General features: G+C 38.0%; 1 protein-coding gene across 2 annotated transcripts in view; it reads left to right on the plus strand.

The window, feature by feature from the left end:
• Positions 1–16829, plus strand: part of SLC25A30 (solute carrier family 25 member 30) — a 265044-nt gene that overhangs the window by 173926 nt on the left and 74289 nt on the right. For both annotated transcript variants that reach the window (XM_053707997.1, XM_053707998.1), the window contains one exon: positions 13861–13993. In XM_053707997.1, coding sequence (XP_053563972.1) covers positions 13861–13993 — 133 coding nt within the window. The remainder of the gene's footprint in view (positions 1–13860; positions 13994–16829) is intronic.

Genomic DNA, 16829 nt, shown 5'->3' on the forward strand with positions numbered 1-16829 from the left:
AAACTTATGGTATCTGTTCCTCCAGCTGTTGTTTGTACTGATTGTCATGACAAACTTGTTAATGCAGATATTTCCTTTAGTACTGTTACATTACCTGTTGCTGTTCCGTCAACATCTAATGCTCAGAGTGTTCCTGATAACATAAGAGATTTTGTTTCTAAATCCATTAAGAAGGCTATGTCTGTTATTCCTCCTTCTAGTAAACGTAAAAAGTCTTTTAAAACTTCTCATTTTTCAGATGAATTTTTAAATGAACATCATCATTCTGATAATGGTTCTTCTGGTTCAGAGGATTCTGTCTCAGAGGTTGATGCTGATAAATCTTCTTATTTATTTAAAATGGAATTTATTCGTTCTTTACTTAAAGAAGTCCTAATTGCATTAGAAATAGAGGATTCTAGTCCTCTTGATACTAAATCTAAACGTTTAGATAAGGTTTTTAAATCTCCTGTAGTTATTCCAGAAGTTTTTCCTGTCCCTGATGCTATTTCTGAAGTAATTTCCAGGGAATGGAATAATTTGGGTAATTCATTTACTCCTTCTAAACGTTTTAAGCAATTATATCCTGTGCCATCTGACAGATTAGAGTTTTGGGACAAAATCCCTAAGGTTGATGGGGCTGTCTCTACTCTTGCTAAGCGTACTACTATTCCTACGGCAGATGGTACTTCCTTTAAGGATCCTTTAGATAGGAAAATTGAATCCTTTCTAAGAAAAGCTTACTTGTGTTCAGGTAATCTTCTTAGACCTGCTATATCTTTAGCGGATGTTGCTGCAGCTTCAACTTTTTGGTTAGAAGCTTTAGCGCAACAAGTAACAGATCATAATTCTCATAGCATTATTAATCTTCTTCAACATGCTAATAATTTTATTTGTGATGCCATCTTTGATATCATTAGAGTTGATGTCAGGTATATGTCTCTAGCTATTTTAGCTAGAAGAGCTTTATGGCTTAAAACTTGGAATGCTGATATGTCTTCTAAGTCAACTTTGCTTTCCCTTTCTTTCCAGGGTAATAAATTATTTGGTTCTCAGTTGGATTCTATTATCTCAACTGTTACTGGAGGGAAAGGAACTTTTTTACCACAGGATAAAAAATCTAAAGGTAAATTTAGGTCTAATAATCGTTTTCGTTCCTTTCGTCACAACAAGGAACAAAAGCCTGATCCTTCATCCTCAGGAGCGGTATCAGTTTGGAAACCATCTCCAGTCTGGAATAAATCCAAGCCTTTTAGAAAACCAAAGTCAGCTCCTAAGTCCACATGACGGTGCGGCCCTCATTCCAGCTCAGCTGGTAGGGGGCAGATTACGTTTTTTCAAAGAAATTTGGATCAATTCCATTCACAATCTTTGGATTCAGAACATTGTTTCAGAAGGGTACAGAATTGGCTTCAAGATAAGGCCTCCTGCAAAGAGATTTTTTCTTTCCCGTGTCCCAGTAAACCCAGCGAAGGCTCAAGCATTTCTGAAATGTGTTTCAGATCTAGAGTTGACTGGAGTAATTATGCCAGTTCCAGTTCTGGAACAGGGGCTGGGGTTTTATTCAAATCTCTTCATTGTACCAAAGAAGGAGAATTCCTTCAGACCAGTTCTGGATCTAAAAATATTGAATCGTTATGTAAGGATACCAACATTCAAAATGGTAACTGTAAGGACTATCCTGCCTTTTGTTCAGCAAGGGCATTATATGTCTACAATAGATTTACAGGATGCATATCTGCATATTCCGATTCATCCAGATCACTATCAGTTTCTGAGATTCTCTTTCCTAGACAAGCATTACCAGTTTGTGGCTCTACCGTTTGGCCTAGCAACAGCTCCAAGAATTTTTACAAAGGTTCTCGGTGCCCTTTTGTCTGTAATCAGAGAACAGGGTATTGTGGTATTTCCTTATTTGGACAATATCTTGGTACTTGCTCAGTCTTCACATTTAGCAGAATCTCATACGAATCGACTTGTGTTGTTTCTTCAAGATCATGGTTGGAGGATCAATTTACCAAAAAGTTCATTGATTCCTCAGACACAGGTAACCTTTTTAGGTTTCCAGATAGATTCAGTATCCATGACTCTGTCTTTGACAGACAAGAGACGTCTAAAATTGATATCAGCTTGTCGAAACCTTCAGTCACAATCATTCCCTTCGGTAGCCTTATGCATGGAAATTCTAGGTATTATGACTGCTGCATCGGACGCGATCCCCTTTGCTCGTTTTCACATGCGACCTCTTCAGCTCTGTATGCTGAACCAGTGGTGCAGGGATTACACAAAGATATCTCAATTAATATCTTTAAAACCGATTGTACGACACTCTCTGACGTGGTGGACAGATCACCATCGTTTAGTTCAGGGGGCTTCTTTTGTTCTTCCGACCTGGACTGTAATTTCAACAGATGCAAGTCTTACAGGTTGGGGAGCTGTGTGGGGGTCTCTGACAGCACAAGGGGTTTGGGAATCTCAGGAGGTGAGATTACCGATCAATATTTTGGAACTCCGTGCAATTTTCAGAGCTCTTCAGTCATGGCCTCTTCTAAAGAGAGAATCGTTCATTTGTTTTCAGACAGACAATGTCACAACTGTGGCATACATCAATCATCAAGGAGGGACTCGCAGTCCTCTGGTTATGAAAGAAGTATCTCGAATTCTGGTATGGGCGGAATCCAGCTCCTGTCTAGTTTCTGCGGTTCATATCCCAGGTATAGACAATTGGGAAGCGGATTATCTCAGTCGCCAAACGTTACATCCGGGCGAATGGTCTCTTCACCCAGAGGTATTTCTTCAGATTGTTCAAAGGTGGGGACTTCCAGAAATAGATCTGATGGCCTCTCATCTAAACAAGAAACTTCCCAGTTATCTGTCCAGATCCAGGGATCCTCAAGCGGAAGCAGTGGATGCATTGTCACTTCCTTGGAAGTATCATCCTGCCTATATCTTTCCGCCTCTAGTTCTTCTTCCAAGAGTAATCTCCAAGATTCTGAAGGAATGCTCGTTTGTTTTGCTGGTAGCTCCAGCATGGCCTCACAGGTTTTGGTATGCGGATCTTGTCCGGATGGCCTCTTGCCAGCCGTGGACTCTTCCGTTAAGACCAGACCTTCTGTCGCAAGGTCCTTTTTTCCATCAGGATCTCAAATCCTTAAATTTAAAGGTGTGGAGATTGAATGCTTGATTCTTAGTCAAAGAGGTTTCTCTGACTCTGTGATTAATACTATGTTACAGGCTTGTAAATCCGTATCTAGGGAGATTTATTATAGAGTCTGGAAGACTTATATTTCTTGGTGTCTTTCTCATCATTTTTCCTGGCATTCTTTTAGAATTCCGAGAATTTTACAGTTTCTTCAGGATGGTTTGGATAAAGGTTTGTCTGCAAGTTCCTTGAAAGGACAAATCTCTGCTCTTTCTGTTCTTTTTCACAGAAAGATTGCTAATCTTCCTGACATTCATTGTTTTGTACAAGCTTTGGTTCGTATAAAACCTGTCATTAAGTCAATTTCTCCTCCTTTGAGTTTGAATTTGGTTCTGGGGGCTCTTCAAGCTCCTCCGTTTGAACCTATGCATTCATTGGACATTAAATTACTTTCTTGGAAAGTTTTGTTCCTTTTGGCCATCTCTTCTGCCAGAAGAGTTTCTGAATTATCTGCTCTTTCTTGTGAGTCTCCTTTTCTGATTTTTCACCAGGATAAGGCGGTGTTGCCAACTTCTTTTAAATTTTTACCTAAAGTTGTGAATTCTAACAACATTAGTAGAGAAATTGTGGTTCCTTCATTATGTCCTAATCCTAAGAATTCTAAGGAGAAATCATTGCATTCTTTGGATGTAGTTAGAGCTTTGAAATATTATGTTGAAGCTACTAAGAATTTCCGAAAGACTTCTAGTCTATTTGTTATCTTTTCCGGTTCTAGGAAAGGTCAGAAGGCCTCTGCCATTTCTTTGGCATCTTGGTTGAAATCTTTAATTCATCATGCTTATGTCGAGTCGGGTAAAACTCCGCCTCAAAGGATTACAGCTCATTCTACTAGGTCAGTTTCTACTTCCTGGGCGTTTAGGAATGAAGCTTCGGTTGATCAGATTTGCAAAGCAGCAACTTGGTCTTCTTTGCATACTTTTACTAAATTCTACCATTTTGATGTGTTTTCTTCTTCTGAAGCTGTTTTTGGTAGAAAAGTACTTCAGGCAGCTGTTTCAGTTTGAATCTTCTGCTTATATTTTCAGTTTTTTTCTTTATAAGATTTAAACTTTATTTTTGGGTGTGGATTTTTTTCAGCGGAATTGGCTGTCTTTATTTTATCCCTCCCTCTCTAGTGACTCTTGCGTGGAAGATCCACATCTTGGGTAGTCATTATCCCATACGTCACTAGCTCATGGACTCTTGCTAATTACATGAAAGAAAACATAATTTATGTAAGAACTTACCTGATAAATTCATTTTTCATATTAGCAAGAGTCCATGAGGCCCACCCCTTTTTTGTGGTGGTTATGATTTTTTTGTATAAAGCACAATTATTCCAATTCCTTATATTTATGCTTCGCACTTTTTTCTTATCACCCCACTTCTTAGCTATTCGTTAAACTGATTTGTGGGTGTGGTGAGGGGTGTATTTATAGGCATTTTGAGGTTTGGGAAACGTTGCCCCTCCTGGTAGGAATGTATATCCCATACGTCACTAGCTAATGGACTCTTGCTAATATGAAAGAAATGAATTTATCAGGTAAGTTCTTACATAAATTATGTTATTCTATTGAGCCAAATTCTGGTTCCGTTACTCACGCAAGCGAAAATACACAATTGCCCCTGGTCAGATCATGCCATAGTCGAGGTCACCTTACAAGGGATAATAAATCATAAAAGACCTAAAACATGGACATACAATCCTAGAATAATAGGAGACCCACTCATTAAACAAAGATTATTAAATGAACTTACTCACTTTATAACAGTGAATAAAGGATCTACAGATAACCGATTACACCAATGGGGAGCACTCAAGGCATTCGTTAGAGGCTATCTAATGACTGAATCAGCAAAACACAAAATCCACAAATCAAATCTAGAAAATCTGAAAATAGACATTGCGAATTTAAAGAGAGAAGTAATAGCACATCCAAGCTCTACTAATAATAAACAATTGAAACAAAAACCAAAGAATTAGATGGCCTATTATCAGATGCAGCTAACAGATCTATAAAGCTACTAGATAAGCATTATTTTATCCATTCCAACAAACCGGATAGGATGTTGGCAAATAAATTGAAGGAAATTACTAGAGCCACAGCAGTACCACAAATACATACACCGACAGAAAAGGTGACAAATGACCCCCTAGAAATTGCAAACTCTTTTGCTGACTATTATAATAAACTATACAACTTTCCAACTCCCAATACAAATCAAGTAGCAGCTGAAGCCCTAAATAAGTTTCTAGCAGATAGTACAATACCTCAATTATCCCAATCTGACACCAACATGCTAAATAATCCCATCTCAGTAGCGGAGGTACTACTGGCAATAAAAGACCTCAAACCGAACAAGGCTCCGGGACCAGATGGTTATTCTGGAATCTTTTATAAAACTTTCAAAGACATTTTAGCTCCGCAATTAACCACTATCTTTAATTCTATAATGAAAGGCAGCAAAATCCCAAAAGAAATGCTCCTAGCCAAGATATCAGTTATTCCTAAACCGGGGAAAAATAAACAATTACCGGTATGTCAAAATTATAGGCCCATTTCCCTGATAAACCAGGACATCAAGTTGTTCACAAAAATACTTGCAAATAGACTAAACGAACCACTGACTAAATTAATACACTCAGATAAAGTCGATTTCATTAAATCCTGGGAAGCACCGGACAATACCCGTAAAGTTATAAATTTTGATAAATTATGCTGCAGTACACGGAGTGCCTTCTCTGCTCCTATCATTGGATGCAGAGAAGGCATTCGATAGAGTAAACTGGAACTACATGACTAACTTATTAAATAAAGTAGGAATACGAGGAGAATTTTTAAACACTATCTTGTTACTATACTCAACCCCTGAAGCCTATATCAGACTAGCAGGTTACAACTCTAAGTTAATACCGATTTGAAATGGAACAAGACAGGGATGCCCACTCTCCCCATTGCTATTTGCTTTGTGTATAGAACCCCTAGCACTTAAAATTAGGGAATGTACAGATATTTCGGGAATTAAAGTAGCTTCTACAATATATAAACTTGCACTATTTGCAGACAATATCATTTTGATCTTAACAAAACCCACTCTATCCTTACCCCCCTTATATAATATCTTACAACAATTTGGTGTCATATCTGGTTATAAAATAAATGAAGATAAATGCGAAGCCATAGAATTCATCTGCCTACACATACTAAAAAACTATTGGAGGCGAATTTCTCCTTCAAATGGGCAAACAAAACCATTAAATATTTAGGAATTCACATCACGACTGATGTCTACACCCTTTTTCAATACAACTATAGACCCCTGTTTGCTCAATTACGGCAACTTATGACCAAATGGACGAAATATAAAATATCCTTCCTGGGAAGGATTGTAGTATCTAAAATGACAATCTTGCCAAACTTTTATACTTATTCAGATCTTTACCTATATCTATTCCAATTAGAGAACTCCATACCTTACAAAAAGATATTCTTTCTTTTATCTGGCAGAACAAAAAAGTGAGGATTAATAAGCAAATTATGACTAGACATAGAAATGAGGGAGGAATGGGTATACCCCATCTAATCTCCCACTACAATGCTGCCAGATTAGCACAAACGGCTTTGTGGTGCAAGAGAGATAAAGACATGCAATGGGTAAAATTAGAAGCTGACATAGTGGGAGTTAATAATATAGCTAAACTACTATGGTCTACAAAACAAAATAGACCCCAAGCAGGGGAAAAGAGATATATATATATATATATATATATATATCTATATATATATATATCTCTATATATATCTATATATATATATATATATATATATATATATATATATATATATATATATATATATATATATATATATATATATATATATATATCTATCTGTAACACATTGCCACCAAATTACAAACACCAAATCTCCAATAACCCCTCTGATTGATCTCAGTTCCTCCATAGATAGGATAGTACAGGATAAATGGGCTAATAGGGGACTGTATAGAATAGCGGACACTCTCATAAATGGAACATTTATAACACATAAACAATATAATGAACTAGACCCTTCAGACACACATACATGGTACCATTATCTCCAGCTGCGTTCGAGAGTACGTGAAATTATGGGTACGCTAACCGCATACAACATTACCCCCTTTTGAGGCCCTGTGTCTTTCCAAAGCTAGACCAAAAGGCTCCATAACCAAGTTATACCTGATATTCAATATATCTGATAGCACTAACAAAACATCGACAATAGGCAAAAGGGAAACTGATCTGGGAAAGGAGTGGACAAACTCAGATTGGATTCAGACACTTAGACAGGGCACTAAGTTCACGGTTAACTCCACATTACAGGAAAATTATTTGAAATCGGCTTACAGATGGTATTTATACCCCACCAGGCTACACAAGATAGGGAACAAAAATAGTAATTTATGTTTTAGAGGTTGTGGAGAGGTAGGCACCTATATGCACATGTGGTGGCACTGCGAGAAAATCCAACACTTATGGCGAGACACAAACAAACTACTACACGAAATATGACAAAGAAGTATCGTTATGACCTAAACATGCGTTATTACACTTCCCACTGAAAGGGTTCCTACCAAAACAAAATAAATTAATTGCTCCTATATGTACAGCTACAAGATTGTATTGCTAGATATTGGAAAAATTAACCCCTGGGGTTTTATATTACAAAACAAAAAATAGAATATCTATACAAAATGTCTAGCTCAGCGGCTGACTTAATGGCAACCAAAGACGCATTTATAGAAATCTGGGAACCATGGATAATGTACATTAACATTATCAGAGAAGTTAGATTCAATATCCCCTCTGATACACAAACTGAATAACTGAAGACACATTAGTAACATATCATTACTGAAACTTGTAGAATACCCACTAATTCATGTGAGACATTGAAGTTATAAGTGTGCAAGTCAACTATTTCTGTTTTATAACCAATTGTTGTCCTTTTATACTTGATGTTATTTAGCAAAGTTTCTCTTTTAAAAAAAAGAAAAGAATGGACCACAGACTTTACTGTTTCAATTTTTTTTTATTGCATTGTATAATTCATCTTTCTTTCATGTAATTGGCAAGAGTCCATGAGCTAGTGACATATGGGATTTACAATCCTACCAGGAGGGGCAAAGTTTCCCAAACCTCAAAATGCCTATAAATACACCCCTCACCACACCCACAATTCAGTTTTACAAACTTTGCCTCCTATGGAGGTGGTGAAGTAAGTTTGTGCTAAGATTTCTACGTTGATATGCGCTTCTCAGCATTGTTGAAGCCCGATTCCTCTCAGAGTACAGCGAATGTCAGAGGGACGTGAAGGGAGTATCACTTATTTGAATACCATGATTTCTCTAACGGGGGTCTATTTCATGGGTTCTCTGTTATCGGTCGTAGAGATTCATCTCCTACCTCCCTTTTCAGATCGATGATATACTCTCAATTTACCATTACCTCTACTAATAACTGTTTTAGTACTGGTTTGGCTATCTGCTATATGTGGATGGGTGTCTTTTGGTAAGTATGTTTTCATTACTTAAGACACACTCTCAGCTATGGTTTGGCACTTTATGCAAATTATATAAAGTTCTAAATATATGTATTGTACTTATATTTGCCATGAGTCAGGTTCATGTATTTCCTTCTGCAGACTGTCAGTTTCATATTTGGGAATTTAAACACTTAAAGAAATGTATTTCTTACCTGGGGTTTAGTCTTTTTTCAATTTGACTACTTTTTGCAATTGCGGGTGCGTCAAATGTTAGACTTTATTGCGTCATTTTTGGCGCAAACTTTTTTGGCGTGGAAAAACACGTTTTTGACGCAACTTCGTCATTTCCGGTGTCATACGTGACACCGAGACCTTTCACACGGCGGCGTCATTAGTGACGCAAGTGTGTCATTTCCGGTCATTTTTGGCGCCAAAAAAGTTTACGTTACGTTGTGCGTCATACTTGACGCCAATTTTTTTTCATTATTTCAATACCCCATTGTTGTTTGCCTCCTGCTTTCTTTTCTATCAAGAGGCCTATGCTTTTGCATTTTTTCCCATTCCTGAAACTGTCATTTAAGGAAATAGATAATTTTGCTTTATATGTTGTTTTTTTTCTCTTACATTGAGCAAGATGTCCCAATCTGATCCTGTCTCTGAAGTTTCTGCTGGAACATTGCTGCCTGACATCGGTTCTACCAAAGCTAAGTGCATTTGTTGTAAAATTGTAGAAATTATTCCACCCAATGTCATTTGTAATAGTTGTCATGATAAACTTTTACATGCAGATAGTGTTTCTATTAGTAATAGTACATTGCCAGTTGCAGTTCCTTCAACTTCTAATGTGCATGATATACCTGTAAATTTTAAAGAATTTGTTTCTGATTCTATTATGAAGGCTTTGTCTGCATTTTCACCTTCTAATTAACGTAAAAGGTCTTTTAAAACTTCTCATTTAGCTGATGAAATTTCAAATGACCAACAACATAATAGATCCTCATCAGAAGAGGATGAATTATCTGAAACAGAAGATCCTTCCTCAGATATTGACACTGACAAATCTACTTATTTATTTAAAATAGAGTATATGCGTTCTTTATTAAAAGAAGTGTTTATTACTTTGGATATTGAGGTAACCAGTCCTATTGACGTTTAGTCTAATAAACGTTTAAATGCTGTTTTTAAACCTCCTGTGGTTTCCCCAGGTGTTTTTCCCATTCCTGAGGCTATTTCTGATATGATTTCTAGGGAATGGAATAAGCAGGTACTTCCTTTATTCCTTCTTCAAGGTTTAAGAGATTGTATCCTTTACCAGCAAAATCTTTAGAGTTTTGGGAAAAGATCCCCAAAGTTGATGGGGCTATTTCTACTCTTGCTAAACGTACCACTATTCCTATGGAAGATAGCACTTCCTTTAAGGATCCTTTAGATAGGAAGCTTGAATCTTATCTAAGGAAGGCCTATTTATATTCAGGTCATCTTCTCAGACCTGCTATTTCTTTGGCTGATGTTGCGGCTGCATCAACTTTCTGGTTGGAAAATTTAGCGCAACATGAATTGGATTTTGACATATCTAGCATTGTTCGCTTACTGCAACATGCTAATCATTTTATTTGTGATGCCATTTTTGATATTATCAAAATTAATGTTAGATCCATGTCTTTAGCTGTATTAGCTAGAAGAGCTTTGTGGCTTAAATCTTGGAATGCTGATATGACATCTAAATCTAGATTACTATCTCTTTCTTTCCAAGGTAATAATTTATTTGGTTCTCAGTTGGATTCTATTATTTCAACTATCACTGGAGGAAAAGGAGTTTTTTTGCCTCAGGATAAAAAACCTAAGGGTAAATCTAAGGCTTCTAACCGTTTTCGTTCCTTTCGTCAGAATAAGGAACAAAAACTCAATCCTCCTCCCAAGGAATCTGCTTCCAGTTGGAAGCCTTCCTCTAATTGGAATAAATCCAAGCCATTTAGGAAACCAAAGTCTGCCCCTAAGTCCGCATGAAGGTGTGGCCCTCATTCCAGCTCAGCTGGTAGGGGGCAGATTAAGGTTTTTCAAGGATTTTTGGATAAAATCTGTCCAAAATCATTGGATTCAGAGACGTTTAAAATTGGTCGCAGCATGCCGGCTCCTTCAGTCTCAGTCATTCCCTTCAGTGGCTATGTGCATGGAAGTTTTAGGTCTCATGACTGCAGCATCGGACGCAATCCCCTTTGCTCGTTTTCACATGAGACCTCTACAGCTTTGTATGCTGAATCAATGGTGCAGGGATTATACAAAGATATCACAATTAATATCCTTGAATCCTACAGTACGACACTCTCTGACGTGGTGGATAGATCACCATCGTTTGGTTCAAGGGGCTTCTTTTGTTCGCCCAACCTGGACTGTGATCACAACAGATGCGAGTCTTTCAGGTTGGGGAGCTGTTTGGGGATCTCTGACAGCACAAGGGGTTTGGAAATCTCAAGAGGCGAGATTACCAATAAATATTTTAGAACTCCGTGCAATTCTCAGGGCTCTTCAGTTCTGGCCTCTGCTAAAGAGAGAACCGTTCATTTGTTTTCAGACAGACAATATCACAACTGTGGCTTATGTCAATCATCAGGGTGGGACTCACAGTCCCCAAGCTATGAAAGAAGTATCTCGGATACTTGCCTGGGCGGAATCCAGCTTCTGTCTAATCTCTGCGGTACATATCCCAGGCGTAGACAATTGGGAGGCGGATTATCTCAGCCGCCAGACTTTACATCCAGGGGAGTGGTCTCTCCATCCAGATGTGTTTTCTCAGATTGTTTAGATGTGGAGGCTTCCAGAGATAGATCTCATGGCCTCTCATCTAAACAAGAAACTTCCCAGATACCTGTCCAGGTCCAGGGATGTTCAGGTGGAAGCAGTGGATGCGCTGACACTTCCTTGGTGTTATCAACCTGCTTACATCTTCCCGCCTCTAGTTCTCCTTCCAAGAGTGATCTCCAAAATCATCATGGAACAGTCTTTTGTGTTGCTGGTGGCTCCAGCATGGCCACACAGGTTTTGGTATGCGGATCTGGTTCGGATGTCCAGTTGCCCGCCTTGGCCACTTCCGTTACAGCCGGACCTACTATCTCAAGGTCTGTTTTTCCATCAGGATCTCAAATCATTAAATTTGAAGGTATGGAAATTGAACGCTTAGTTCTAAGTCATAGAGGTTTCTCTGACTCAGTGATTAATACTATGTTACAAGCTCGTAAATCTGTCTCTAGAAAGATTTATTATAGAGTTTGGAAGACTTACATTTCATGGTGTTCTTCTCATAAATTCTCCTGGCATTCTTTTAGAATTCCTAGAATTTTACAGTTCCTTCAGGATGGTTTGGATAAGGGTTTGTTTGCAAGTTCCTTGAAAGGACAAATCTCCGCTCTTTCTGTTTTATTTCACAGAAAGATTGCTATACTTCCTGATATTCACTGTTTTGTACAGGCTTTAGTTCGTATTAAGCCTGTCATTAAATCAATTTCTCCTCCTTGGAGTCTTAATTTGGTTCTGAAGGCCTTACAGGCTCCTCCATTTGAGCCTATGCATTCTTTGGACATTAAACTACTTTACTGGAAAGTGTTGTTCCTTTTGGCTATTTCTTCTGCTAGAAGAGTTTCTGAGCTATCTGCTCTTTCTTGTGAGTCTCCTTTTCTGATTTTTCATCAGGATAAGGCAGTTTTGCGGACTTCTTTTCAATTTTTACCTAAGGTTGTGAATTCTAACAACATTAGTAGAGAAATTGTTGTCCCTTCCTTGTGTCCTAATCCTAAGAATTCTTTGGAGAGATCCTTACATTCTTTGGATGTGGTAAGAGCTTTGAAATATTATGTGGAAGCTACTAAAGATTTCAGGAAGACTTCTAGTCTATTTGTTTTATTTTCTGGTCCTAGGAAAGGTCAGAAGGCTTCTGCTATTTCCTTGGCTTCTTGGTTGAAATTTTTGATTCATCAAGCTTATTTGGAGTCGGGTCAGGCCCCGCCTCAGAGAATTACAGCTTATTCTACTAGATCAGTCTCCACTTCGTGGGCTTTTAAGAATGAAGCTTCAGTTGATCAGATTTGCAAAGCGGCGACTTGGTCTTCTTTGCATACATTTACTAAATTCTACCGTTTTGATGTATTTGCTTCTTTGGAAGCAGTTTTTGGTAGAAAAGTTCTTCAGGCAGCTGTTTCAGTTTGATTCTTCTTTATGATTTAAGTTTTTTTCTTTCAAAAATGAAAATAAACTTATTTTTTTGGGTTGTGGATTATTTTTTTCAGCAAAATATGGCTGTTTTTATTTTTATTCTCTCCCTCTCTAGTGACTCTTGAGTGGAAGACTCCACATCTTGGGTATTGATATCCCATATGTCACTAGCTCATGGACTCTTGCCAATTACATGAAAGAAAACATAATTTATGTAAGAACTTACCTGATAAATTAATTTCTTTCATATTGGCAAGAGTCCATGAGGCCCACCCTTTTATGGTGGTTATGATTTTTTTGTATAAAGCACAATTATTTCCAAATTTCCTTTGTTGATGCTTTCTACTCCTTTCTTTATCACCCCACTGCTTGGCTATTCGTTAAACTGAATTGTGGGTGTGGTGAGGGGTGTATTTATAGGCATTTTGAGGTTTGGGAAACTTTGCCCCTCCTGGTAGGATTGTATATCCCATATGTCACTAGCTCATGGACTCTTGCCAATATGAAAGAAATGAATTTATCGGGTAAGTTCTTACATAAATTATGTTTTTTGTTTTGAACTACAAAATGTGCAATTGAATTATTTTACATATGATAATAGAAGCATTTTCTGAAAAAAAAAGGCATCTAAGCTTTTTTCTTGGTTCAGACAACTGTACAGCACTTTTTTATTGGTGGTTTCACTTATCCACCAATCAACAAGGACAACCCAGGTTGTTTACCAAAAATGGGCCGGCATCTAAACTTACTTTCTTGCATTTCAAATAAAGATACCAAGAGAATAAAGAAAATTTGATAATAGGAGTAAATTAGAAAGTTGCTTAAAATTTCATTCTCTATCTGAATCACGAAAGAAAAAATTTGGGTTCAGTGTCCCTTTAAGTTGATTTTGGCGTAAATAATACAACGTTTTTTGTTTGAATTGTCGCATAAGATTAAGCAAAATTTATTTTTTTTCCTGTTTAGGTCCAGTTTTACCTGTGGATTAGCAGGAGCTCTTGCTTCAAATCCTGTTGATGTTGTGAGAACCCGCATGATGAACCAAAAAGCTGTACATGATCACTCAAGCTACAAGGGCACTCTGGACTGCCTATTGCAGGTAAAAATATAATTAGTAATATAAGTGACATACTGTGCCACTAACGTGGTACCCTACATCTTTTACCTTCTGAAATTTATTTCAGTAAGTAAAGAAATCTACTATAAAAACATAGGACCACATACATCAGCGTTGTGCATGTGAGCCCAGGTCATTTAAATGTTCAATTTAACCATTTTATTTGCATTTTTTAATCTGATTTGAAACATTTAGTAAATGAGCTAGGAAAAATTAAATATTATTTCTCTTGTAAGGTGTATCCAGTCCACGGATCATCCATTACTTGTGGGATATTCTCATTCCCAACAGGAAGTTGCAAGAGGACACCCACAGCAGAGCTGTAATATAGCTCCTCCCCTAACTGTCATAGCCAGTCATTCTCTTGCAACTCTCAACAAGCAAGGACGTTGTAGGAGAGAGTGGTTAAATATAGCTAGTTTATTTTCTTCAATCAAAAGAATATCAATCAAGAGATTGTTGTTCCATCCTTGTGTTACACAATCTGGACGTGGTCCGTGCTTTAAAGTTTTACTTACAAGCTACTAAAGATTTTCGTCAAACATCTGCTTTGTTTGTTGTCTACTCTGGACAGAGGAGAGGTCAAAAGGCTTCGGCAACCTCTTTCTTTTTGACTAAGAAGCTTAATCCGCTTAGCCTATGAGACTGCTGGACAACAGCCTCCTGAAAGGATTACAGCTCATTCCACTTGAGCCTTTAAAAATGAGGCTTCTTTTGATCAGATTTGCAAGGCGACGACTTGGTCTTCGCTTCATATTTTTTCAAAATTTTACAAATTTGATACTTTTGCTTCTTCGGAGGCTATATTTGGGAGAAAGGTTTTACGGGCAGTGGTTCCTTCCATTTAAGTTCCTGCCTTGTCCCTCCCTTCATCCGTGTACTTTAGCTTTGGTATTGGTATCCCACAAGTAATGGATGATCCGTGGACTGGATACACCTTACAAGAGAAAACACAATTTATGCTTACCTGATAAACTTATTTCTCTTGTGGTGTATCCAGTTCACGGCCTGCCCTGTCATTTTAAGGCAGGTAATTTTTAAATTTAAACTACAGTAACCACTGCACCCTATGGTTCCTCCTTTCTCGGCTTGTTTTCGGTCGAATGACTGGCTATGACAGTTAGGGGAGGAGCTATATTACAGCTCTGCTGTGGTTGTCTTCTTGCAACTTCCTGTTGGGAATGAGAATATCCCACAAGTAATGGATGATCCGTGGACTGGATACACCACAAGAGAAATAAATTTATCAGGTAAGCATAAATTGTGTTTCTAGACCGAGTAAAGACTTAGGGCTAGATTACGAGTGGAGCAGTAATTACTGCCCGCATGCTTGCACCACTCGACTTCTCTTTGCATAAGTCGGTTAGTGCTCATATTACAAGTTGAGTGCTAACCCGACTTGTGCAAAGAGAAGAACTTAGAATATCGCAATTGCGTTAACATACTTTCCCATTGACTTAAACAGAGAGAGAAAAGTGGAGAAAACTAACACCCATACTCGGGTGCTTACCCGAATCGTAATAAGATCCCTACTGTAATAGTCCCTAAGCCGTCACATAGCCCATCGCAAAGTCCCCACTAAACTATTAACCCCTAAACCACCACCCCCACATGGCAAAGTAACCCACTAACCGAACACCCCCTAAGTTACCACAAAATAGACTAATCTAACCTTTACAAAAAAAAAAAAAATTACCTGAACATTAAATAAAAAACGAAACTTGCTTTTACAAAAATAAATACTATTACTTTCTATTACCCTTAAAATGGTATTTTTGTAAAGCATTGCCCTATAGTGCCGTAGCTTTTTTTGTGAAGGAAAAAAAAAACACTACAAACTTTTAACATTAACCCCCACCCCCCAAAAAAAAAATACTCTAAAAAGTGCCATGAAAAGGGCATTTAGATTTTTTTTTTTGCTGCCCAGAAAAACAAAACAAAAACCCAATCTAAAAAAAAAAAAAACACGCAAAAAATACTAAACCCCAAAAATACTACTCGCCAAAGATGAATCCGGGCGGCGGCGCTCTATCTTTATCCCGGTAGTGGTCCATCTTCATTCCGGCAGCACTCAATCTTCTTACCTTCAGTGTGGCGGTTGTCATCATTAGAGACGATCCTCTTTATGCGGTCACCATCCCCACACTGAATTTTGAATGCTAGGTACCCCTTTTATGTAGGGGTTCCCTTGCATTCCTATTGGTTGATCTTCATGTTCAAATTGGCCAATAGGATGATAGTATACACACACGTTTGCAGGCATTAGTTTATGCACAGCCCTCAAGGTCTTGCCACAGCATTTCAATGGGGTTGAGGTCTGGACTTTGACTGGGCCATTGCAACACCTTGATTCTTTTCTTTTTCAGCCATTCTGTTGCATGACCCAATTTCGGCCAAGCTTTAGCTGTCGAACAGATGGCCTCACATTTGGCTCTAGAATACTTTAGTATACAGAGGAGTTCATGGTTGACTCAATGACTGCAAGGTGCCCAGGTCCTGTGGCTGCAAAATAAGCCCAAATAATCACCCCTCCACCACCGTGCTTTACAGTTGGTATGAGGCATTTGTGCTGATATGGTGTGTTTGGTTTTCGCCAAACCTTGCGCTGTGCATTATGGCCAAACATCTCTACTTTGGTCTCGTCTGTCCAAAGGACATTGTTCCAGGAGTCTGTGGTTTTTTCAGATGCAACTTTGCAAACCTAAGCCAAGCTGCCATGTTCTTTTTAGAGGGAAGAGGCTTTCTCCTGGCATCCCTTCCATACAAACTTTATTTATCCAATCTTTTTCTAATTGTACTGTCTTTAAATGTAACATTT

The sequence above is a fragment of the Bombina bombina genome, chromosome 3, assembly GCF_027579735.1.
Source record: "Bombina bombina isolate aBomBom1 chromosome 3, aBomBom1.pri, whole genome shotgun sequence".
NCBI classification, from domain to species: Eukaryota; Metazoa; Chordata; class Amphibia; order Anura; family Bombinatoridae; genus Bombina; species Bombina bombina.